Genomic DNA, 21203 nt, shown 5'->3' with positions numbered 1-21203 from the left:
GTCGTTGTAGCAGTTGGGAGTTTTCTAGGCCAGGACTGATCCAGGGTCACCAAGGCTAATCGCAGCTGTTGAGAGTTCTCTTCGGGCAGTGCGTGGTCAGCCGAGCTGGGGTCCTGGGGGTTCATCCAAGATGGCGGCTCCCATTGGTCGCACATGGCTGGGGGTGCACAACGTCCAGGGAGCCTGCAAGGGCCCGTGCTTCCCTGAGACCCAGAGTGTATTTTTCGAACAGTCGCTGGCGGATTTGTGAGGATAGCATACCTGCCACAAAAGCGTCCCGGACTAAGAGTTCAGTGTGTTCGCTCGCCAAAACTTGCGGGCAGCTGCAGCTTCTCCACAACACCAGGAGTGCATGGTAGAATTCTTCCAGTTATTCCCCAGGGGTTTGTCGCCTTGTTGCAAGCAGGTGCCGGGCGTAGACCTGGTTTACCGGGCGAATATAGTGTCCTTTTAGCAGCTCTATTGCTGCATCGAAGTCTTCCGCTTCCTCGACAAGGATGTAAATCTCCGGGCTCACCCTTGAGTGCAGGACGTGCAGTTTCTGCTCTCCCGTGGGTGTGTTTTCGACCGTCCCGAGGTACCCTATAAAGCACGCCAGCCAGTGCTTGAAGATTGCTGCTGAGTTCGCCGCGTGGGGGCTGAGTTGCAGACACTCCGGCTTGATTCGGAGCTCCACCCTTTCTTCTTAAAAAAAACTAGCTTATTAAATTGATGCACGATCAATGACCACTAAAGCGAGGTTGTAGTCCAACTGAAGGCTTTAATAAGCTAGATGTTTCCCCCAGCAGCTCGGGTACAGAATGAAGGCTGCTGGGGCGGCACAGGCTCTTATACCCCACCTAGCAGGGCGGAGCTACCAGACATCCTAACCAATAGAAAGCATACAGTTTCCACCAATGGTGCTCCAGCCTATCAGGTACCGTTTAATCCTATAATACCACAGAGTGGCAGTCCCCAGAGAGGACAAAAGATGTGAAAGGTCAAACAGCAGGGAAATTAACATCAAAGGATGAACTGTAGATGTGGGGGGAGGGGAAGGGGGAAGCAAAGAGGAGGAAGGTGAAGGAAAGGTGGATAGGATTGGGAGGGGGGGGAATTAAATGTATATTAAGAAAGAAAGAAATGGTAAAACACAGTTAAAATGAAATGAAAACGAATGGGTCGAGGTGGGGTAGAGCTGATCATCTGAAGAGCAGGTTTACCAGGGAGGAGGGGCTGGAAAAGTCGGGACGGTTTGTCTTGGAAATGAGAAATGTAAGAGGTGAAACAGTCGAGGTCTTCAAGATGATCAGAAGTTTGATCGAACGGGGCGAGGAAAATGGTTCCTTTTGGTGAGCGAGTCAATAACTGGAGGATATAGATACAAGATGATTGGGGGGGGGGGGGGGGGGCGGGGGAACCGAGACAGGAGATGAGCATATTTTCACTTGGAGTTGTTGGGATCTGGAACACTCTTCCTGAAAAGCTGGTGGAAACTGAGTTCATAAATAGTTTGAAAAGAGATTTGGGCTTACTTCATTGCCAGTAAAACATTTTAAGATGTCGGGTCATGAAAGGTTCTATATAAATTCAAGTCTTTTTTTATTCCAAAGTAGTTTGAAGTAGCTTTGTTTCTCCTTTTGATGAAAATACCCATCTCTGAATAAGAAAGAAACCATTGCTCAGACAGTGAGAGGATTACATTATGACAAACAAGCACCAGGCCAGTGAAGCAATGAAAATATGTGAATACTTCACCGTTAACACATTTCATATTTAGTCCAGAAATAATGTGACCATTTTAATGGTTCTTTCATGTGGTATGGACCTATCCCGTTCTAGTCTATTACGAATGTGATATAGAATTATTTGCTGAAATGATATTCTTTCTTTCTGAAGGCTGCAGTCTCCAGCTTGGATGAGATGGCCCCAGGAACCACTTTTAAACCCGTCATCGGGGACTCTTCGGTGGATTCTAAAACGTAATTGTTTTCCTCTTTCCGAAACGGAGCTCTTTTGCTTTCTAAAAAAAAAAGGGGGGATCTTGGCGGAAAGTTATTAAGATCATGGGCCGGATTCTCCGTCGGCGGGATCCTCCGCTTTGCCGGTAGCGTGCTCACGCCCGTGGATTTCCAGACAGTGTGGGGGTACCCACCAGGGGAACACCATTGGCCGGCTGCCGGGATGGAGGATTCCGCTGCCGGCGGGGGCGTGCCGCACCGCAGGTTTGCGCCAGGGAGGATGGATGGGATGTACTTGAGATGGAGGGAGGAAGGGCTAGTGCGGGTCAGCGACATTTTATGGAGGGCAAGTTTGCTGGGCTAGAGGAACTGCGGGAGAGGTTCGAGCTTCCACAGGGGACTGACTTAAGATTCTGGCAGGTGCGGGACTTGACGTGCAAGGAGTTGCCCTCATTCCCTCGGGTACCGGAATACACGCTTTTGGAGAAAATGCTGCTCCCGGATGAAGGAGAGGATGGAAGGATTGGGAACATGGGTGGTTGGGAAAATAGGCAGGACCTTCGTGAAAATGGTCGAGCGGCAATGGGAGGAGGATTTGGGGAGGGAGATAGGATGGGGGATTTGGTGCGAAGTAATGCACCGAGTGAACTCGGCCTCCTCCTGCACAGGCATGAGTCTTATTCAATTGAAGGTGGTGAAGGGGGTCCACATGACTTGGGCCCAGATGAGTGGGTTTTTCCCAAAGGTAATGGATAGGTGCAAGAGGTATGGAGGATGGGAGGAGGCCGGCGAACCATGCCCATATGTTCTGGGGGTGTGAGGAGTTGTAGAACTTTTGGGAGGCAGTGTTAGGAACATATCGAGGATTGTAGAGTTTGAGGAGTCAGACCCAATGGTGACGATCTTTGGGGTGTCTGACGTGCCGGAGCTGCTGGAGGGGAAGGGGGCCGATGTCGTGACCTTCGCTTCTCTGATGCTCCAGCGACGGGTACTTTTGGATTGGAAGTCGGCTATACCGCCGGGGGTCGCGGCTTGGTTCGGGAGACTTGTGTGAGTTTCTCAGGTTGGAGAAAATCAAATTTGCCCTCAGGGGGTTGGAGGAGGGCTTCGAGGTAGGATGGAGGCGTTCATGACTACATTTGAGGAGCTGTTTGTTGCGGAGGGAGGGGGGAGCAAATTGGGGGAAATGAACAAACTGTAAACTCCGTTGGATCTTAAAGTTGTGTTATCACGTTGAACATGTTTGGAATAAAATACATTTTTTAAAAAGAAATACTTTTTTTTTTATTCTCCTCCATTTTCACATTTTCTCCCACATTTACATCCATCAACAATAAACAATAATCAGCAAGATATGTCAGTCCCCATATTAACAACAACGATCCCATCTACCCACCAACCCCCAAACCTCAACCCGCATGTTTACATAAACAAATGACAAAAATAAATCAGGGATTACCCGTAGTCACCCTTAATCTTACACAGCTCCCACCCACCCCAGGTCTCCAGCTCCTCCCGTCCACTGCCTCTTGTAAAACTCCTCCCCCTACCCTCGATTCCTTCCCCCCCAACTTTCCACCCTGGCTAGACCACTCGGACCCTGTTCTGCCAGGCTCCGATGGCCGCAGCCCCTCCCCCCACCTCACCCCCGTTCACTGGCCGGCACACACCGGCCAGCGTGGAGGCCCCCGCCCGGGTCCCTTTCCCACTTGCCCGGCCCCAGGAAAGCCCAAAGATCCCCTTTTAGCACACAAACCCCACATATCCACCTACACCCCAAAGAGCCCTCATTTCGAGTGAAAGTCCCGTCCCTTCCCTTGTCCAAATATATACCACATTGGCTCCTTTAATCTCTACACCCGCGCGCAATGATACAAGAAAGAAGAAAATACAGTCATGAGGTTACATCGGCACATGGCCATTCCTCAATTTGTCAGTTCTGCCACAGTCCTTCTGCTTTCGCAAACTCCTCCGCTGCTTCCGCCGTTCCAAAATAAAAGTCCCTGAGCTTGTAAGTCACCCTCAGCTTCGCTGGATATACAATGCCGCACCGCACCTTGCTAATGTACAGTGCCCTCTTCACCCGGTTGAAGGCAGCCCGCCTCCTTGCCAGCTCCACCGTAAAGTCCTGGTATACCCGTATACCAGCTCCAGCCCACTGCACCACCCGCTTCTGCTTGGCCCAGCTCAGGACCTTCTCCTTCACCCTGTACCTACGGAAGCACAGAGTCACTGCCCTTGGCGGCTCACTCGCCTTTGGTACAGGCCTCCACAACCGATGAGCCCGATCCAGTTCATATGGGGAGGGGTCCTCCCCCAGTAGTTTTGCCAGCATCGCGGCAAAATACTCAGTCGGCTTCGGTCCTTCAACTCCTTCGGGCAGCCCCACAATCCTCAAGTTCTGTCGCCTGGATCTATTTTCCAGGTCTTCCATTTTTCCTCGCAGATCCTTGGTAGTATCCATCACCTTCCGCATCTCTTTCCCCATCGAGGCAAGTTGATCACCGTGCTGCAATAATGTCTCCTTCACTTCCTTCAGCGCCTCCCCTTGCTCTCGCACCTCCGCCACTGCGCTCACCACCTCCGTCCTCACCCGGGAAACCGCCTCCTCCACCAGCACACTCAAAACCTCCCTCATCTCCTTCCTCACCGTCTCCATGCATTTCGCAATCTGCGCCAACTGCTTTTCAAATTCCGCAGCCATCACCTTAGTTATTTCTTCAGACGTAAGCAGTGCGGCCTTCCCTGGTGCTCCAGCCTCCATTTTTCCTGGTGACCATCGGTGACCTTTCCACTCCCCGACGGACCTCCAGCTGGTTTTTTTTCGGCAGTTTTTTTGCTCACCCTCGACATTTTTCTTTGGGGTTTTTTTCCCTCCTGTGTCTTCTCAGTGCCTCCTCCGTGCCTTCTCCCTGCTTCTGCCGCCTCCGTGGACCCTGGGACCGGGCTTAAAGCCCCGAAATTGCCGTTCCCGAGCGGGAGCTCTCCATTGTGCGGCCGCCTCCTGCCCGCCGTCACCGGAAGATATCAAAAGAAATACTTATTAAGCCAATATCCAGAATGTTCCTACTTTGTCATTCGTATTTAATGACATACATGGCTAAAGATATTGCATAGACTTTTGAATTCAGAATATATGAATTTGTATCCTTGTGTACACTATATATATATATATATATATATATATATATATATTATATATATGTATGAATTGCCCCATAATAACGATGGATCAATGCTGACACATCATTGTTTTATTTTTGCTGTTTCCAGACTTTAAAACCACTTGAAGTCAAGTCTCATTGCGCCTGTTTCCCACTAAATTTATTTCCCAGGGCCTCCACACACCATGGTTAGCACAGTTGCTTCACAGCGCCAGGGACCCGGGTTCAATTCCACAATGGGTCACTGTCTGTGCGGAGTCTGCACGTTCTCCCCGTGTCTGCGTGGGTTTCTTCCGGGTGCTCCGGTTTCCTCCCACGAGTCCCGAAAGACGTGCTCGTTAGGTGAATTGGACATTCTGAATTCTCCCTCCCTTGTACCCGAGCAGGCGCCGGAATGTGGCGACTAGGGGCTTTTCACACTAACTTCATAGCGGTGTTAATGTAAGCCTTCTTGTGACACTAATAAAGATTATTATTATTTCAGAATCCCTCCTTTTTGGTGTCATGGTCAAGTTCCAGTCCATAAATTGGGATTCCTGTCCACCCTCCTCTAGTCTATGCGAAAGACCCCTGTTCCTTAGCTACCTCTGTAAAATCAAAACTGAGTGCGGCATCTATACAGATAGAAATCCTTCCCTTGATGGAGTGCATTGTTTTAGGTGCGATCCTGTAGATGAGATGCCAAATCAAATTGATTGCAGACTGTTCAGGTGCAATGCTCCGTCGCACTGTTCAATTTGGAGGAAATCAGGGTTTCCTTTCCAACGTTCTTGCCTCCGCTACCACTTTAAACAAAAAATACTTGTGCCTTTGCTGCCTTTGGGACGTTACATTGTCCATGAAGTAATTTCTGATGCAGTTAGGAATTCTGTTAAATCATGGTTTTCCTGTGTGATAATTCAGACAAATGCGGCTTTAATGAACAGAATGTTATAACCTTGGTGCAGGAGTATTATGTATAGGAGAAATCATTCCCGCTGGTCATTATATTTTTACAAGAATCCAGAGTGTGGCCCCTCCATATCTTTTCTCTTTGCGGCAACAGTAAAATATAACAAACAGCAACTTGCTGTGATTTTAATGCACAACAGATTAAAGGTTAAAGTAAGATTTGATGTCATAATTAAAATCAATATTTTATGTTTCCAACATCAATTACAGAATCCTGAACTTGTTGAACATCAGCAATTCTAGTATTTGTCGAAAACATTTTTGTTTGTGTCATCCTTTAATGCATTAATAATTTGTTTGGCCGACTATTGTCTATTTTTATGATGCAGTTAATAACATCTTCCTACAATGGTCCTTTACTTGGTATTTTTTTTTGTCAATTCTTATTTATTTCAGTGTGACTCGAGTGGTGGCATGTTCCGGGAAGCACTATTACACTCTGGTTAAACACAGAGAATCTCTCGGTGAAACTGGACGGAATACAGCACTCATCCGGGTGGAAGAGCTGTGCCCTTTCCCACTGGAAGCACTTCAGCAACAAATGGATAAATATAAAAATGCAAAAGGTCAGGCATGCTTCGCAAACATTGCACGAGCCTTGAATATGTACTGCTAATCAGGCACCTTCAGAAAACTTGGGTAAAATGTTTATTTGTGTGTGTGACCTCAGTGCCTCACGTTTGTTTGGTTGATGCAAGTTGTTTTACTGAAGAGTTTGACACAGCCTTAATTGCCTCGTCAATTTGACCAGATGACATGTAATCCTGACAATGAGTTGATAGATTTCTGGAGAAGGCATCCACCATCTAGGAACATAACCGCGATCAACTGCACTAATCTATGAATGCAATTTTGAGTATTAGCAACATCTATTGTGCAGTAAAACAATTTTTTGTGTCTGGTCATACTAAGCGCCTTGCAATCTTTTGTGCGTTATATATAGTGCAGTTTGTTCTCCCACATTACCAAAAACTTTGCTTGTGTTCTTCCATCATAAGTTTAGCTCCGCACCTGACCTCATTACAGACTCGGTTCAAATATGGACAAAAGAGCTGAACTTCAGAGATGACATCAAGGCGGGTGTGTGGGGGGGGAAGGAGGAGGCGGGGGGGGGGGGGGGGGGGGAGGGAAAGAGGAGAGAGAACCTGGTTGGTCTCATACCCGGCACAAAGGAATATGGTTGTGGTGGTTGGAGGTCAATCATCTCAGTTCCACGATATCACTACAGGAGTTCCTCAGGGGAGTGTCCTAGGCCCCAACCATCTTCAATGACCTTCCTCTCTTCATAAGGTCAGACGTGGGTTGTTGGTTGATGATTGTCACAATGTTCACCACTCATGACTCCACAGATACTGAAGCAGTCCGTGTCCAAATGCAGCAAGGCCTGGGCAGTATCCAGGCTCGGGGCTGACAAGTGGCAAGTTGCATTCACGCCACACAAGTGCCCGGCAATGACCATCTCCAACAGGAGAGAATCTGTTCATAGCCCCTTGACATTCAATGACATTACCATCGTTAACTACCCCATTATGAATATCCTGGGGGTTTTCATTGACCTGAAACTGAACTGGACTAGCCATATAACTACTCTGGCTACAAGAGCAGGTCAGAGTAACTCGCTTTCTGACTCTCCAAAGCCTGTCCTCATCTACAAGTCACAAGGCAGGAATGTGATGGAATACTTGTCTCTGCCTGGATGAGTGCGGCTCCAACAACATTCAAGAAACTTAACTCCATCCGGTACAAAGTAGCCCGCTTGATTGGCACCTCTTTCACAAACATGCACTCCCTCCACCACCAATGAACAGTAGCAGTGTGTGTTCCAAATGCACGATGCACTGCAGGAACCCACCAAGACACCTTAATGTGGAGATGCCGTCGTTGGACTAGGGTGAGCACAGTACGAAGTCTTACAACACCAGGTTAAAGTCCAACAGGTTTGTTTCAATGTCACTAGCTTTCGGAGCACTGCTCCTTCCTCAGGTGAATGAAGAGGTATGTTCCAGAAACATATCTATAGACAAATTCAAAGATGCAAGACAATGCTTAGAATGTGAGCATTTGCAGGTAATTAAGTCTTTACAGATCCAGAGATAGGGGTAAACCCCAGGTTAAAGAGGTGTGAATTGTCTCAAGCCAGGACAGTTGGTAGGATTTCACAAGCCCAGGCCAGATGGTGGGGGATGAATGTAATGCGACATGAATCCCAGGTCTCGGTTGAGGCCGCACTCATGTGTGCGGAACTTGGCTATCGTTTCTGCTCGACGATTCTGCGTTGTCGCGCGTCCTGAAGGCCACCTTGGAGAACACTTAACCGGAGATCAGAGGCTGAATGCCTTTGACTGCTGAAGTGTTCCCCGACTGGAAGGGAACATTCCTGCCTGGTGATTGTCGCGCGATGTCCGTTCATTCGTTGTCGCAGCGTCTGCATGGTCTCGCCAATGTACCACGCTTCGGGACATCCTTTCCTGCAGCGTATGAGGTAGACAACGTTGGCCGAGTCGCAGGAGTATGTACCGCATACCTGATGGGTGGTGGTCTCACGTGCAATCGGATGGTGATGTCTCGCACGAGGGGTCATAGCTTTAAATTGAGGGGCGATAGATATGACAGATGTCAGAGGTAGGTTCTTTACTCCGAGAGTAGTAAGCGCGTGGAATGCCCTGCCTGCAACAGTAGTGGACTCACCAACACTAAGGGCATTCAAATGGTCATTGGATAGACATATGGACGATAAGGGAATAGTGTAGATGGGCTTTAGAGTGGTTTCACAGGTCGGCGCAACATTGAGGGCCGAAGGGCCTGTACTGCGCTGTAATGTTCTATGTTCTATGTAATGGTGGTATCCACGTTGATGATCTGGCGCGACTTGCAGAGATTGCCATGGCAGGGTTGTGTGGTGTCGTGGTCGCTGTTCTGAAGGCTGGGTAGTTTGCTGCAAACAAAGAAACACAACATAACAATTGGAAGAATGAACGTTAGATTTTTTTTTACATTTTGTTTTCTCTTGTCCCTAAGTTAGAGATGCTGAGGCCCAATTTAGTGCTACCTCTTGCTAAGAGCACCTCATGTAGCTCAGATTTAAGAATCTTCCTAATCTAAGTTCCACATTGGTCAAAAGTATTGATGCACTGAAAAAAAAATGTATTTACTTAGCACTATCATATCAAAGCATTTAATGTGTAATTTTACTTGTAAGTACACAGTAACATGTTAGCAAACAATACTGCCTTGACAGCAGTCTTTAGATGCCATGAATACTAAACTAGATGATCGTTTTTCAGACTTTATATGGAGTCAAGAGGAACCACAGAACATGGGCCCATGGTTTTATGTATCCCCCAGGTTTGAAAAACAGTTAGCGTGCAAGGTAAGTTGCCATACATCCAAGTAATGATCAAATGTTCAAAGTTCTCATGATCAAAATGTGATATTGATGGGGCTGGTTTAGCACACTGGGCTAAATCGCTGGATTTTAAAGCAGACCAAGGCAGGCCAGCAGCACGGTTCAATTCCCGTACCAGCCTCCCCGAACAGGCGCCGGAATGTGGCGACTAGGGGCTTTCACAGTAACTTCATTTGAAGCCTACGTGTGCCAATAAGCGATTTTTCATTTCATTTCATTTTCATGTTTTAGAGTCTTGTTGGAGCGGCAGTCTTGAAACGTTATTAACCTGGATGTGAACCCAATTACGTACCGTTGGCATGCTACTTATAAAGAAATTTATTGCCCACCCCTAATTGCCCTTGAACTGAGTGGCTTTACTTGGAGTACTCATGCTGAAGATTAAATGGTTGAGGTATAGTCCATGGTCTATCTATGGGTAGAATGAGGTTCTCCTTCATCTGCTGCCTGAATTTTTTGAATAACTTTTAATAGGAGCTGCTCGCAGAAAAATACTTTTCACTGTACCTCGGTACATGTGACAATAAACAAATCCAATCCAATCAACTCAAAAATTAATGCTGAGCAGTAAAAGGTAAATGTTGGGTTGACTAACAGCAAGGTGACAGGGTGGAAGGTTTGAGGCTAAGCTTTTGTTTGGGGCTAAGGTGGCTGGCTGAGAGCTCTGACAGCAGAAGAGGTGCTAAGGAGGAGCAGAATACAAAGCGGGCAATAAAGCTGGTTGTATGTGCTGGCAAATGGGCTGGAGGAGGTCGCAGGCTCCTGCCCTGCCCCAGCAGTGCCGATCTCCCCTGTTGGGAGATGTGGAAACGCGCAGCATGGAGAACCTGCCCATTGTCCTTAACGGGACGGTGAGCAGAAAAGCGGGCAATTAGGAAGCACCCCGGGGAAGATTGAGCTGGTGGGCACACTTCCAGTTAGCCGGGGGGGTGGAGATCCATTTGGTCAAGCCGTTGGGGGTTCCAATGCCTGCAGTAAAATCCAGCCACTTAACCCTGTTTCTCTTTCCACAGATGCTGAGCATTTCCTGTGTTTTTATTTCAGATTTCCGACATCCGCAGTATTTAGTTTTTGTACAGAGTGGATTTAGTCCTGCCGTGAAGTGAGAATAAATTCTGGTTCATCCATGATTATAACAAATGATAAGCAGTGTAAAAGCTGGGGTCAGGTCATGGATCTAATGTAATGAAAACAATGAATTATATAACTAAGTGTTCTCTGTGCACATCTGGAAGTGGATCCGTGTCTATAAAGGGGAGCACAATATTGATGGGACCAAGTGGAGGTCAATGGGGAGACTTTTATCAAGGGCCTCTGATCTTAAAAATATAGATAATCCACATTTTTCTTCCACGTCAGGGCTGGAAAAGAATGACTTCAATCTTGACCCAATTATCAAACCAAAATATTTGGTTGCAAGTGATGGTCAGTTGTTTGATATAGTTTATATGCAGCCACTATCTTGTCCACTTAAACTTACTAACATTTTTACAGGCCTGTCCACTTGGTCATTTTCCTACAATAAGTGTTTGTTAACATTACCACTTGCTATTCCTAATTCCTTCTGCAAAAAAATTAACTCCCTCTAATTTTTATTATTTGTCTGTAGTTGAAATTGGTCAGCAGACCACCTCTTCCAGCACCTGCAGTTGCAATCGGGACTTTGCATCAGGAACAAAACCAAGACATTCTCGCCAGAACTTTCTCCTAAAAGGAATTTGGAAAAGCCTGGGTGCACTCCACTGTGCCTGACTCCTAGAGAAGACCTCCAACATTTTGATACAGTTGAGAGGTTTCCATTGAGAAACACTGTTTTCCAAGAACAAATATTACTACTATTTTTTTTTATTTTTAAAAAGGACTTTGATTTAGCTCAAATCATGGAAAGTATTCCAACCTAGTGTAGTTAGAATAAGAATTAAAACCCTGAGTTACTTGACAGCTAGGTCTGAAAAATGAACTGGACTTTTGTAAGCAAGTATCTTGGGCATATTATACACATATTCTCAAGTACTCCACAAAAGCAAGTTTGTTTATCTGCAGACTAGCTATTGCTGCTGTACAAGTCGTGGCTTCAAAGGAGTTTTTAAATTTAAGTTTTCTTTCATTAAATCAGCTTAAATTCCACAGCTACTGGAGCAGGAAAAGTCACCAAATCATTGGTCCAGGCCTCTGGATTGCTAGTCCAGTAACAGTAATCTCTGTTACTGTCCCTTTATTAGATTGGTGATAATTAAATTATAACAGGGGAGGGGGGAAGAATCTGGCCGTAAAATCTTATTTAGAACATAATGTGATGCTCTTGTAATTCACAATCAGTTTCTTTGTTATGTTTGGGTGCTGCAATGACGCCCAATTTCTGATGTTCGCAATTGTGAAATGATGCAAGCGACAAGTAACCTCAATATATTCGATGTTCTCTTGTCTCCTTGTGGGTTTAGTTACTTTTATCGATGAACAAAAATGTGGAGTCGAGTTTAACAAAGTAAAGATTGTAACAGTCGTTCTTTACAAATTGTTTACTTTTTTCTATCAAATCTAGATATTTAATACGTATCCCACCACCAGCCTCCTCCTTTTTACATGGAGGGTTTTATCTGGAATGGTAGCTGTTGATGGAACTGCTCACTTAGTAGGGGAATGTACATTATTTATGTCCCGGGCAAGTTCAGTCCCCACTTTCTCAGCGCAGACTACGTCCTGTTGAAATGGAGTGAGTGCAAATGCTTTTGTCATACTGTAAGATTTCAAGAAAATTGATAAAGGAGTTTCTAGGATCACCGATTCTGCTGCAGGAGGATACAGGCTGTAACAGTCCAGTTGTCTCTGTCTACAGGGGTCCTAATCTTGTTATGAATTAATTTATTAATCCTTTGTCTGCCTCCAAGCTGATGTCCCAACACTTGTTTACAGCAGTACAACAATTTCCATTTTCTTTTTAATAAACATTTGATTGAGGTATTTTTTGGTATTATAACAACACAATAAACCATGTACATGAAACTATAAACATGGTGCAAAAGCCGTCCCACCTTCATTGACCCCCTACACTAAGCTAAACTAACCCCCCCCCCCCCCCCCCACCCTCCTTCTGCTGATGATTAATTTTCCGCGAAGAAGTCGACAAACGGTTGCCACCTCCGGGTGAACCCTAACAGTGACCCTCTCAAGGCGAACTTGATTTTCTCCAAACAGAGAAAGCTAGCCATGTCCAATAGCCAGGTCTCCGGCTTCGGGGGCTTTGAGTCCCTCCAAGCTAATAGTATCCGTCTCCGGGCTACCAGGGAAGCAAAGGCCAGAACGTCTGCCTCTTTCTCCTGGATTCCCGGGTCTTCTGGCACCCCGAAGATCGCCACCTCTGGACTCAGCGCCACCCTTGTTTTTAACACCGTGGACATGACATCTGAAAACCCCTGCCAAAATCCCCTAAGCTTCGGACATGCCCAGAACATGTGGACATGGTTCGCTGGTACTCCCGCACATTTTGCACACCTGTCTTCCACCCCAAAGAATCTGCTCATCCGGGCCACTGTCATGTGAGCCCGGTGAACGACCTTAAATTGTATCCGGCTGAGCCTGGCACATGTTGCGGACGCGTTGACTCTACTCAACGCGTCCGCCCATAGACCATCCTCTATCTCTCCTCCCAGCTCCTCCTCCCACTTGCGCTTCAGCTCCTCGGTCTGCGTCTCCTTTGACCCCATAAGTTCCTTGTAAATGTCCGAGACGCTCCCTTCTCCTCCCCACCCTCTGGAAACTACCCTGTCCTGAATCCCCCTTAGCGGTAGGAGTGGGAAGGTTGACACCTGTTTACGTAGGAAGTCCCGCACCTGCAGATACCTGAATTTGTTTTCCCTCGCCAACGCAAACTTCTCCTCCAGCGCCCTCATACTTGGAAAGCTCCCCTATATAAACATATCCCCCATCCTCTCAATCCCTGCTCCGCCATATCCGGAACCCCCCATCCATACTTCCCGGGGCAAACCGGTGATTATTACAGATTGAGGACCAGACCGATGCTCCCTCTGCTCCCACATGTCTCCTCCATTGCCCCCAGACTCTCCGGGCCACCACCACCACGGGGCTGGTGGAGTACCGTGCCAGCGGGAACGGCAGAGGTGCAGTTGCCAGCGCCCCAGACTGGTGCCCTTGCATAAAGCCACCTCCATACGCTCCCAGGCCGACCCCTCCTCCACTACTCACTTCCTGATCATGGCTATATTCGCCGCCCAGTAATAGTTACTAAAATTTTGCAGCCCCAGCCCGCCCTCTCCCCGACTCCGCTCAAGCATTACCTTCCTTACCGGCGGGGTCTTGCCCGCCCAAACAAAGCCATGTGGTAAACCACTGTATTGTATTATACCTGCTGTATGTAACATGCCTGAGCTTACCCCTGCTGGTTCCGCCTGTGGATCCTCCCCTCAGGCTCTGGTACAAAGGTGGCCAACCTCAACCCCTGCCTTCAGTCTGGGGCTGGCTGCCACCAGGTATCGTTAAGCTAATTAAAGCCACAGTTTCACTCTCAACTCATCGTCTGTCGTTATTGATGGTAAATCAAGCCAGAGATCACTTTGTTGACCCGTTTAAAAAAGGACCGCGGAATAAAGATGGGGAGACATTGAAACATGAACAGGAATCTCGGGAGGGCTGTCATCTTCACCATCTGTACCCTCCCAGCTAATGACAACGGGAGCGCGTCCCATCTCCAAAAATCTTACTTCATTTGGTCTGCTAGCCGGGTCAGATTTAATTTATGCAGCCGGTCCCATTCCCGCGCCACTTGAATGCCTAGGTACCTAAAAGTTCCCCTACTAATCTAAACGGCAGCTCCCACAATCACCTCTCCTGTCCCCTCGCCTGGACCACAAACATCTCACTTTTCCCCAAATTTAGCTTATACCCTGAAAACCGGCCAGATTTTTCTTCCATCCCCTCCATTGGGTCCGATACATACAGAAGCAGGTCGTCTGCATAAAGCGAGACTCTGTGCTTTTCTCTCTCTCTCTCTCTCTCTCTCTCTCTCTCTTCTCCTCCTCCTCCTCCTCCTCCTCCTCCCCCCCTCCCCCCCTCCCCCTCCCCTCCCCCCCCCCCCCCCCCCCGGACCAGCCCCTTGATGCTCTCAGAGCAATTGCCAATGGCTCTATAGCCACTGTGCTAAACGAGTAGAATATAGGAGGGAGATTGAGAACCTAGTGGAGTGGTGTAGCAACAACAATCTCTCCCTCAATGCTAGCAAAACTAAAGAGCTGGTCATTGACTTCAGGAAGCAAAGTACTGTACACACTCCTGTCAGCATCAACGGGGCCGAGGCGGAGATGGTTAGCAGTTTCAAATTCCTAGTGGTGCACATCTCCAAAAATCTATCTAGGTCCACCCACATCGACGCTACTACCAAGAAAGCACAAAAGCGCCTATACGTCCTCAGGAATGTAAGGAAATTTGGCATGTCCACATTAACCCTTACCAACTTTTACAGATGCAGCATAGAAAGCATCCTATCGGGCTGCATCACAGCCTGGTATGGCAACTGCTCGGCCCAGGACCGCAAGAAACTTCAGAGAGTCGTGAACACCGCCCAGTTCATCACATGAACCTGCCTCCCATCCATTGATTCCATCTACACCTCCCGCTGCCTGGGGAAAGCGGGCAGCATAATCAAAGACCCCTCCCACCCGGCTTACTCACTCTTCCAACTTCTTCCATCAGGCAGGAGATACAGAGATCTGAGAACACGCACCAACAGACTCAAAAACAGCTTCTTCCCCACTGTCACCAGACTCCTAAATGACCCTCTTATGGACTGACCTCATTAAAACTGCACCCTGTATGCTTCATCCGATGCCGGTGCTTATGTAGTTACATTGTATATGTTGTGTTGCCCTATTATGTATTTTCTTTTCTTCCCTTTTCTTCCCATGTACTTAATGATCTGTTGAGCTGCTCGCAGAAAAATACTTTTCACTGTACCTCGGTACACGTGACAATAAACCAATACAATCCTATAGCTAGCCCGAACAACAGTGGGGAGAGGGGGCATCCCTGTCTCGTCCCCCGGCGCAGTCTAAAATAGTCCGATGTTGTCCTATTCGTCCGTACACTTGCCACAGGAGCCTGATACAGCAACCTGACCCAGTCAATAAAGCCCCGCCCAAATCCGAACCGTCCCAGCACCTCCCACAGATAATCCCATTCGACCCGGTCAAAAGCCTTTTCTGCATCCATTGCGATCACTACCTCCACCTCCCTGCCTTCCGGGGGCATCATGATCACATTTAACAAACATCTTACATTGACCACCAACTGCCTACTCTGAACAAACCCCGTCTGGTCCTCCCCAATAACGCCCGGAACACAATCCTCAATCCTGGAGGACAAAACTTTGGCCAGCAGTATGGCATCCACATTCAATAGGGATATCGGCCTGTAGGACCCACACAGCTCCGGGTTCTTGTCCCGCTTCAGAATCAGGGATATTGTGGCCTGTGACATTGTCGTGGGCAGCACCCCTCTTTCCCTTGCCTCATTGAACATCCTCACCACCCGCTTATTGATCAGGATCGCGACCCCTCTAGTCTTTGAATCCAGTCCCGAGTGAAAGACCTGACTGACCCAGCCTTTCCTCAATCTGATCTGGTCAGTTACTCGAAGGTGCGTCTCCTGCAACATTACCACGTCCACCTTCAGTCCCCGAAGATGCGAGAACACACGTGCCCCCTTGACCGGCCCATTTAACCCTCGAACATTCCAGGTGATCAGCCGAGTTGGTGGGCTCATTGCGCCCCCCCCCCCTTCGCCGATCAGCCATCCCCTTTTTTGGCTCGCCTCCAGCCCATGCTCCGCGCCTCCACCGGTCCACCCCCAGGCAGCCTCCGCCCCCAACCTTCTCCCTGTCTCTTGGCCCAAGTCCCTTCCTCATCAGCAGAACATTTCCCCCCCTCCCCCCTCTTCTGTAACCCAACTTCTTTGATAAACCAAACCTATGCACCCCCCCCCCCCACTGCGCTTCCGAGAGCTAGCCCGCCCAGCTAGCTTGGTGGTCTCCATCCCTGGCGCCGAATAGTCTCCCACCTATTGTCCCATCCCGTCCCCCTCTCCCCGCTCATACAAACATTCTCCAACATCAAACAATCCCCACACAATAGCCCGACAGAAAAAACACCAAGATCTAAACAAGCACACCTCCATCCCCCAACAATGCAAATGAAAACCTTAACTCACTCAGCTCTGCCACTGGTCCCAAACCAATACAGAAGGCATTACAGACAGCTTCCACAAAACGAAAAACAAGAAACTTTTTTTTAAAGAACAGAGTAACAAAAACATGAAAGTTGCAGCAAAGAGTTCTCAATCCACCACCAGTCCTTTCCTTTTCGCGAAGTCCAGCGCGTCCTCAGGCGACTCAAAATAAAAGTGCTGTTCCTCGTACGTGACCCAGAGACGGGTCGGATACAACAGTCCAAACTTCACCTTTTTCTTAAAATGGATCGACCTAATCTGGTTGAAGCCTGCTCTTCTCCTGGTCACCTCTACACTCAGGTCTTGGCAGACGCGCAGGATACTATTGTCCCACTTACAGCTCCGTGTCTGCTTGGCCCACTGTAGAATACGTTCCTTATCTGAGTACCTGTGGAATCTCACCACCATTGTCCTCGGGGGAGGGGGGGGGGTGTTCTCCCGGTCGCGGCTTCCTCGCACGTGCTCTCTGAGCCCCGTCCACCTCCAATGGTCGGGAGAATGCCCCATCCCCCAGCAACTTCTCAAACATATCTGCGATGAATGCCCCAGCGTCCGCTCCTTCGGACCCCTCCGGGAGCCCAACGATTCTCAAGTTCTGCCGGCGGGACCTATTCTCCAGGTCCTCCACCTTCTCCAGGAGCTTCTTCTGCTGGTCTCTCAGCATCCCCACCTTCAACTACACCTACTGGATTGCCTGAACTTGGGCGTCCATCTAAGCTCCAGCCGCTCAGTTGACTCTTTTATCGGGTCCAAGCAGTCCTGTTTCAGCTTGTCAAAGCCTTCCTGAATAACTTGCATCAGCTGCTCCGTTGACCGCTGTGTTGACCGACGAGAGGCCCGGTCCTCCGCCAAGCTGTCTCCCGCTGCAGCTTCAGCCCAAGCCTTCTCTGTCTTTCTGTTTCTGCCTTTACGAGCACTTCTAGTCCTTCTCTCCATGCACCGATGTGGGAATTCAGTACACAATTGCCTCTGTCTTCAGTTTTACAGTTCAGGTCCGGTAGAAAATCGGGGGGAAAGGTCCAAAAGTCCGACTCGAGCGGGAGCCACCAAATGCCAAATGTGCAACTTACTCCTTCATAGCCGCCACCGGAAGTCCAACAATTTCCATTTGTGTAGCGCTCCTAATCTTTGTGTGGAAGAGCTGAATAGCTGATCAGAAATAAAGGAATTTGGGGAGTGAGGCAGAGCCAAAATCGAAAGGCTAGTTTAATTTGGGAGATGATTGTAAGTAGGGAGAGAGGGTAATAAGGAATGTAATGGCTGAAACATAGGGAGGGGTACAAGCACTGGTCTGGAGGGAAGTATTGGTTGCTGCCTGTGCTAGCTCCCGATGAGCCTCTCGGCCAGTGCCACTCCACAGCCTTTCCCCAGTATCCTTGCGGATGTGGTATATTGATGAGGTTGTTGTGAGTCAAGGGAATCTTCTTCCGCAGAGATCCATAATGTACGTTTGAAATCCTGGAACTGCTTAATGCTGAAATTGGATCACATTAAATTCCCTAACACTAATCCCCTTGTGTGTTTGTCCTTTATTTTTTTTCTTTGCAAAGTAAATTGGACTCTGGAATTGCCAGATTTGATGCATCCATGGTAAAACGCACAGACAGCCACCATGGTTAAACATAAACATAATCGCTTATTATCAAAAGTAGTGAATGAAGTGACTGTGATAAGCCCCCTAGTCACCACTTTCCGGCATCCGTTCGGAGAGGCGTTAAACGCACAGACAGCTACTAACTATAAGAACAACAGTGGGTAGAGTTGCTGCTTTGCGCACAATGCGAAAATTACATCCATAAATCTACTGGCTGAGTTACAGTTCAAATTGTTGCCAAAGATTATTTGTATAATCAAACAAAATACCTATGAACCAGTGCAATCGAGGCGTGCATTGGAATGTAAATGTTTTTCCCCCGTAATATTTTAAATGCAGTCCGGGTCACTGTCCGTGTGGAGTTTGCACATTCTCCCCGTGTTTGCAGGGGTCTCACCCCCACAACCCAAAGATGTGCAGGGTAGGGGGATTGGCAAGCTAAATGGTCCCTTAATTGGAGAAAAAAGAATTGGGTACTCTAAATTTATTTTAAAAAAGCACATTTTAAGTGCAATAAATTGCTGCAGTTTTACTAATAAAAATGAAAATGGGTTTATTGGTAAAAAAACATAAGCATTTTTAATGAGTGTGCATTCCTCCACCTGATTAACCAGATTTTAAATCGCCAACAATTACTTTTTCCAAAAGAAAGACACTGAATCGTTTACTGCTTCCATCAGTCTACACTGGTCCGTTTCTTTATTATATATATTTTTTATATGATAAATCTTGTCTGTTGGTGCCTGTGTGCCCCTGGAAATGGAAGCTGCTTTGAAGAGCTTTTTCTATCCAGTGGAAACTCACGATTTCGACCTGGAGAGGGTGTAGCCAGTTTAATGGGCAGGTCCCGATCTGTGCAAATTGAACCTTGGAGCAACCAGAGTTTACTGAAGGTCAAGTGTTTTGGGAATAATTAACTTGCGTTTCCCCAATGTTTGCCGATTGTCCTCATAATGACTTAAGGGATCTGAAACTTTGACCCAGATGATTTGGTACTAGTTCTGCCAACTTGTGAGACATGCCACAATTGATGATGGTGATCCACGACTCCTAGGAGCAGCCTTGGGAAACCGTACTGTCACGGCAGCCTGGGCTTGTGACACTAACAAAGATTATTATTATTAAAACACAACCAGAAAGACAACAATGTAGAACAAAAATTAGAGTTCCAAATCTCTTTCCTAAATTCTAAGACTACACCTCCCCAAAACAACATCCCATAGATTTTAACATTGAGCCAAATCCAGCAATAATTACCACACATGACCTGTACCTTTTTGAGAAGTTTTTTCTGGTTTAGAGTAGCAAACAGCTAGGGTTTAAACAGCAGTCGCCAGGCAAAAGTTTGTTTTGGAAGGGAACTTAATAATAATAATAATAATTGCTTATTGTCACAAGTAGGCTAGTTACTGTGAAAAGACCCTAGTCGCCACATTCCGGCGCCTGAACTTAGCTCCGTGTTTGGTCTGGCTGTGATCTTTTTAAGCTGTTAGCTTTTGTCACAACAGGACCAACCCTGCCACTAATATATTGTTTATTTCTTTTGATCTTGCCTTATCTGAACAACTTGGCTTAGTCCCTCTTACTAACACTTCTTACATGAGCTTCCCTCTTTTAGCAGGTAAATGCAACATTCATTCTGATATTTCCTTTTGAACTCAAATGGGATGTCCTGTTGTTGGCCACTTCCCTTAAACTATCTATTCATCTTGTTACTGGGCTAATCTGCACACTAAAGCTTTCAGCGCAGCGGAATCCTTATTTCATCTTCAATCTTCATTTTATCCCAGCTTCTTGGCACTCTGCAGGTTGGAGTCATACCTGGCACAATGGAAAATGGTTACGGTGGTTGGAGATCAATCATCTGAGGGCAGCATGGCAGCACGGTAGTTAGCACAATTGCTTCACAGCTCCAGGATCCCAGGTTCAATTCCCAGCTTGGGTCACTGTCTGTGCGGAGTCTGCACGTCCTCCCCGTGTCTGCGTGGGTTTCCTCCCACAGTCCAAAGATGTGCAGGTTGGGTGGATTGGTTATGCTAAATTGCCCTTAGTGTCCAAAATTGCCCTTGGTGTTGGGTCGGGTTACTGGTTTATGGGGATAGGGTGGGGGTGTGGGCTTGGGTAGGGTGCTCTTTCCAAGAGCCGGTGCAGACTCGAATGGCCTCCTTCTGCACTGTTGATTCTATGATCTCACTCCCAGGACATCACTACTGAATTCCTCATCCGACCAACCATTTTTAGCTGCTTCATCAATAACGTTCCATCGTAAGATAAGGTGGGGTTCTAAGCTAAGTGGGGTTCAGTACCATTCAAGACTCCTCAGTTACCAAAGCAGTCCATATCCAAATGCAGCAAGACCGGGACAATATCCAGGCTTGGGCTGGCAAGTGGCAATTCATATTTGTGCCCCACAAGTGCCAGGCAATGGCCACCTCCAACAGGAGAGAATCTAACCATCTCCCTATGACACTCAAAGACATCACCAATGCTGAATTCCCCACTAACAACATCCTGGGGGGGTTACCATTGACCAGAAACTGAATTGGACTAGCCATATAAATACTGTGGTTATAAGAGCAGGTTAGAGGCTAGGAATCCGGCGGTGAATACCCCTTTTCCTGACTCCCCAAATCCACAAGGCACACATCACCTAGTTGAGTGGAGCTCCAACAACATTGAAGAAGCTCGGCACCATCCAAACGAAAGCAGCCTTGAATGATGCACACCTTCCACCAACAAGTGCAGCTAACACATGGGAACAGCACCATCTAGAAATCAAGTCATTCACCAGCCTGACTTGGAAATATATCCCCTTTCCTTCACTGGGTCAAAATCCTGCAACTCCCTCCCTAACAGCACTGTGGGTGTACCTACACCACTTGGACTGCAGCGGGTCAAGAAGGCAGCTCACC

At 47.5% G+C, this 21203-nt stretch overlaps 1 protein-coding gene across 3 annotated transcripts in view; it reads left to right on the top strand.

Moving 5' to 3' along the window:
• Positions 1–13987, top strand: part of dhtkd1 (dehydrogenase E1 and transketolase domain containing 1) — a 68964-nt gene extending 54977 nt beyond the window's left edge. For all 3 annotated transcript variants that reach the window (XM_072471008.1, XM_072471006.1, XM_072471007.1), the window contains exons 14-17: positions 1879–1961; positions 6452–6621; positions 9340–9425; positions 11071–13987. In XM_072471008.1, coding sequence (XP_072327109.1) covers positions 1879–1961; positions 6452–6621; positions 9340–9425; positions 11071–11172 — 441 coding nt within the window. In that variant the 3' untranslated portion in view covers positions 11173–13987. The remainder of the gene's footprint in view (positions 1–1878; positions 1962–6451; positions 6622–9339; positions 9426–11070) is intronic.
• The last annotated feature ends 7216 nt before the right edge of the window (positions 13988–21203 follow it).

Source organism: Scyliorhinus torazame, chromosome 13 (genome assembly GCF_047496885.1).
Source record: "Scyliorhinus torazame isolate Kashiwa2021f chromosome 13, sScyTor2.1, whole genome shotgun sequence".
Lineage (NCBI taxonomy): Eukaryota > Metazoa > Chordata > Chondrichthyes > Carcharhiniformes > Scyliorhinidae > Scyliorhinus > Scyliorhinus torazame.
This window is presented reverse-complemented; position numbering and strand designations above follow the sequence as displayed.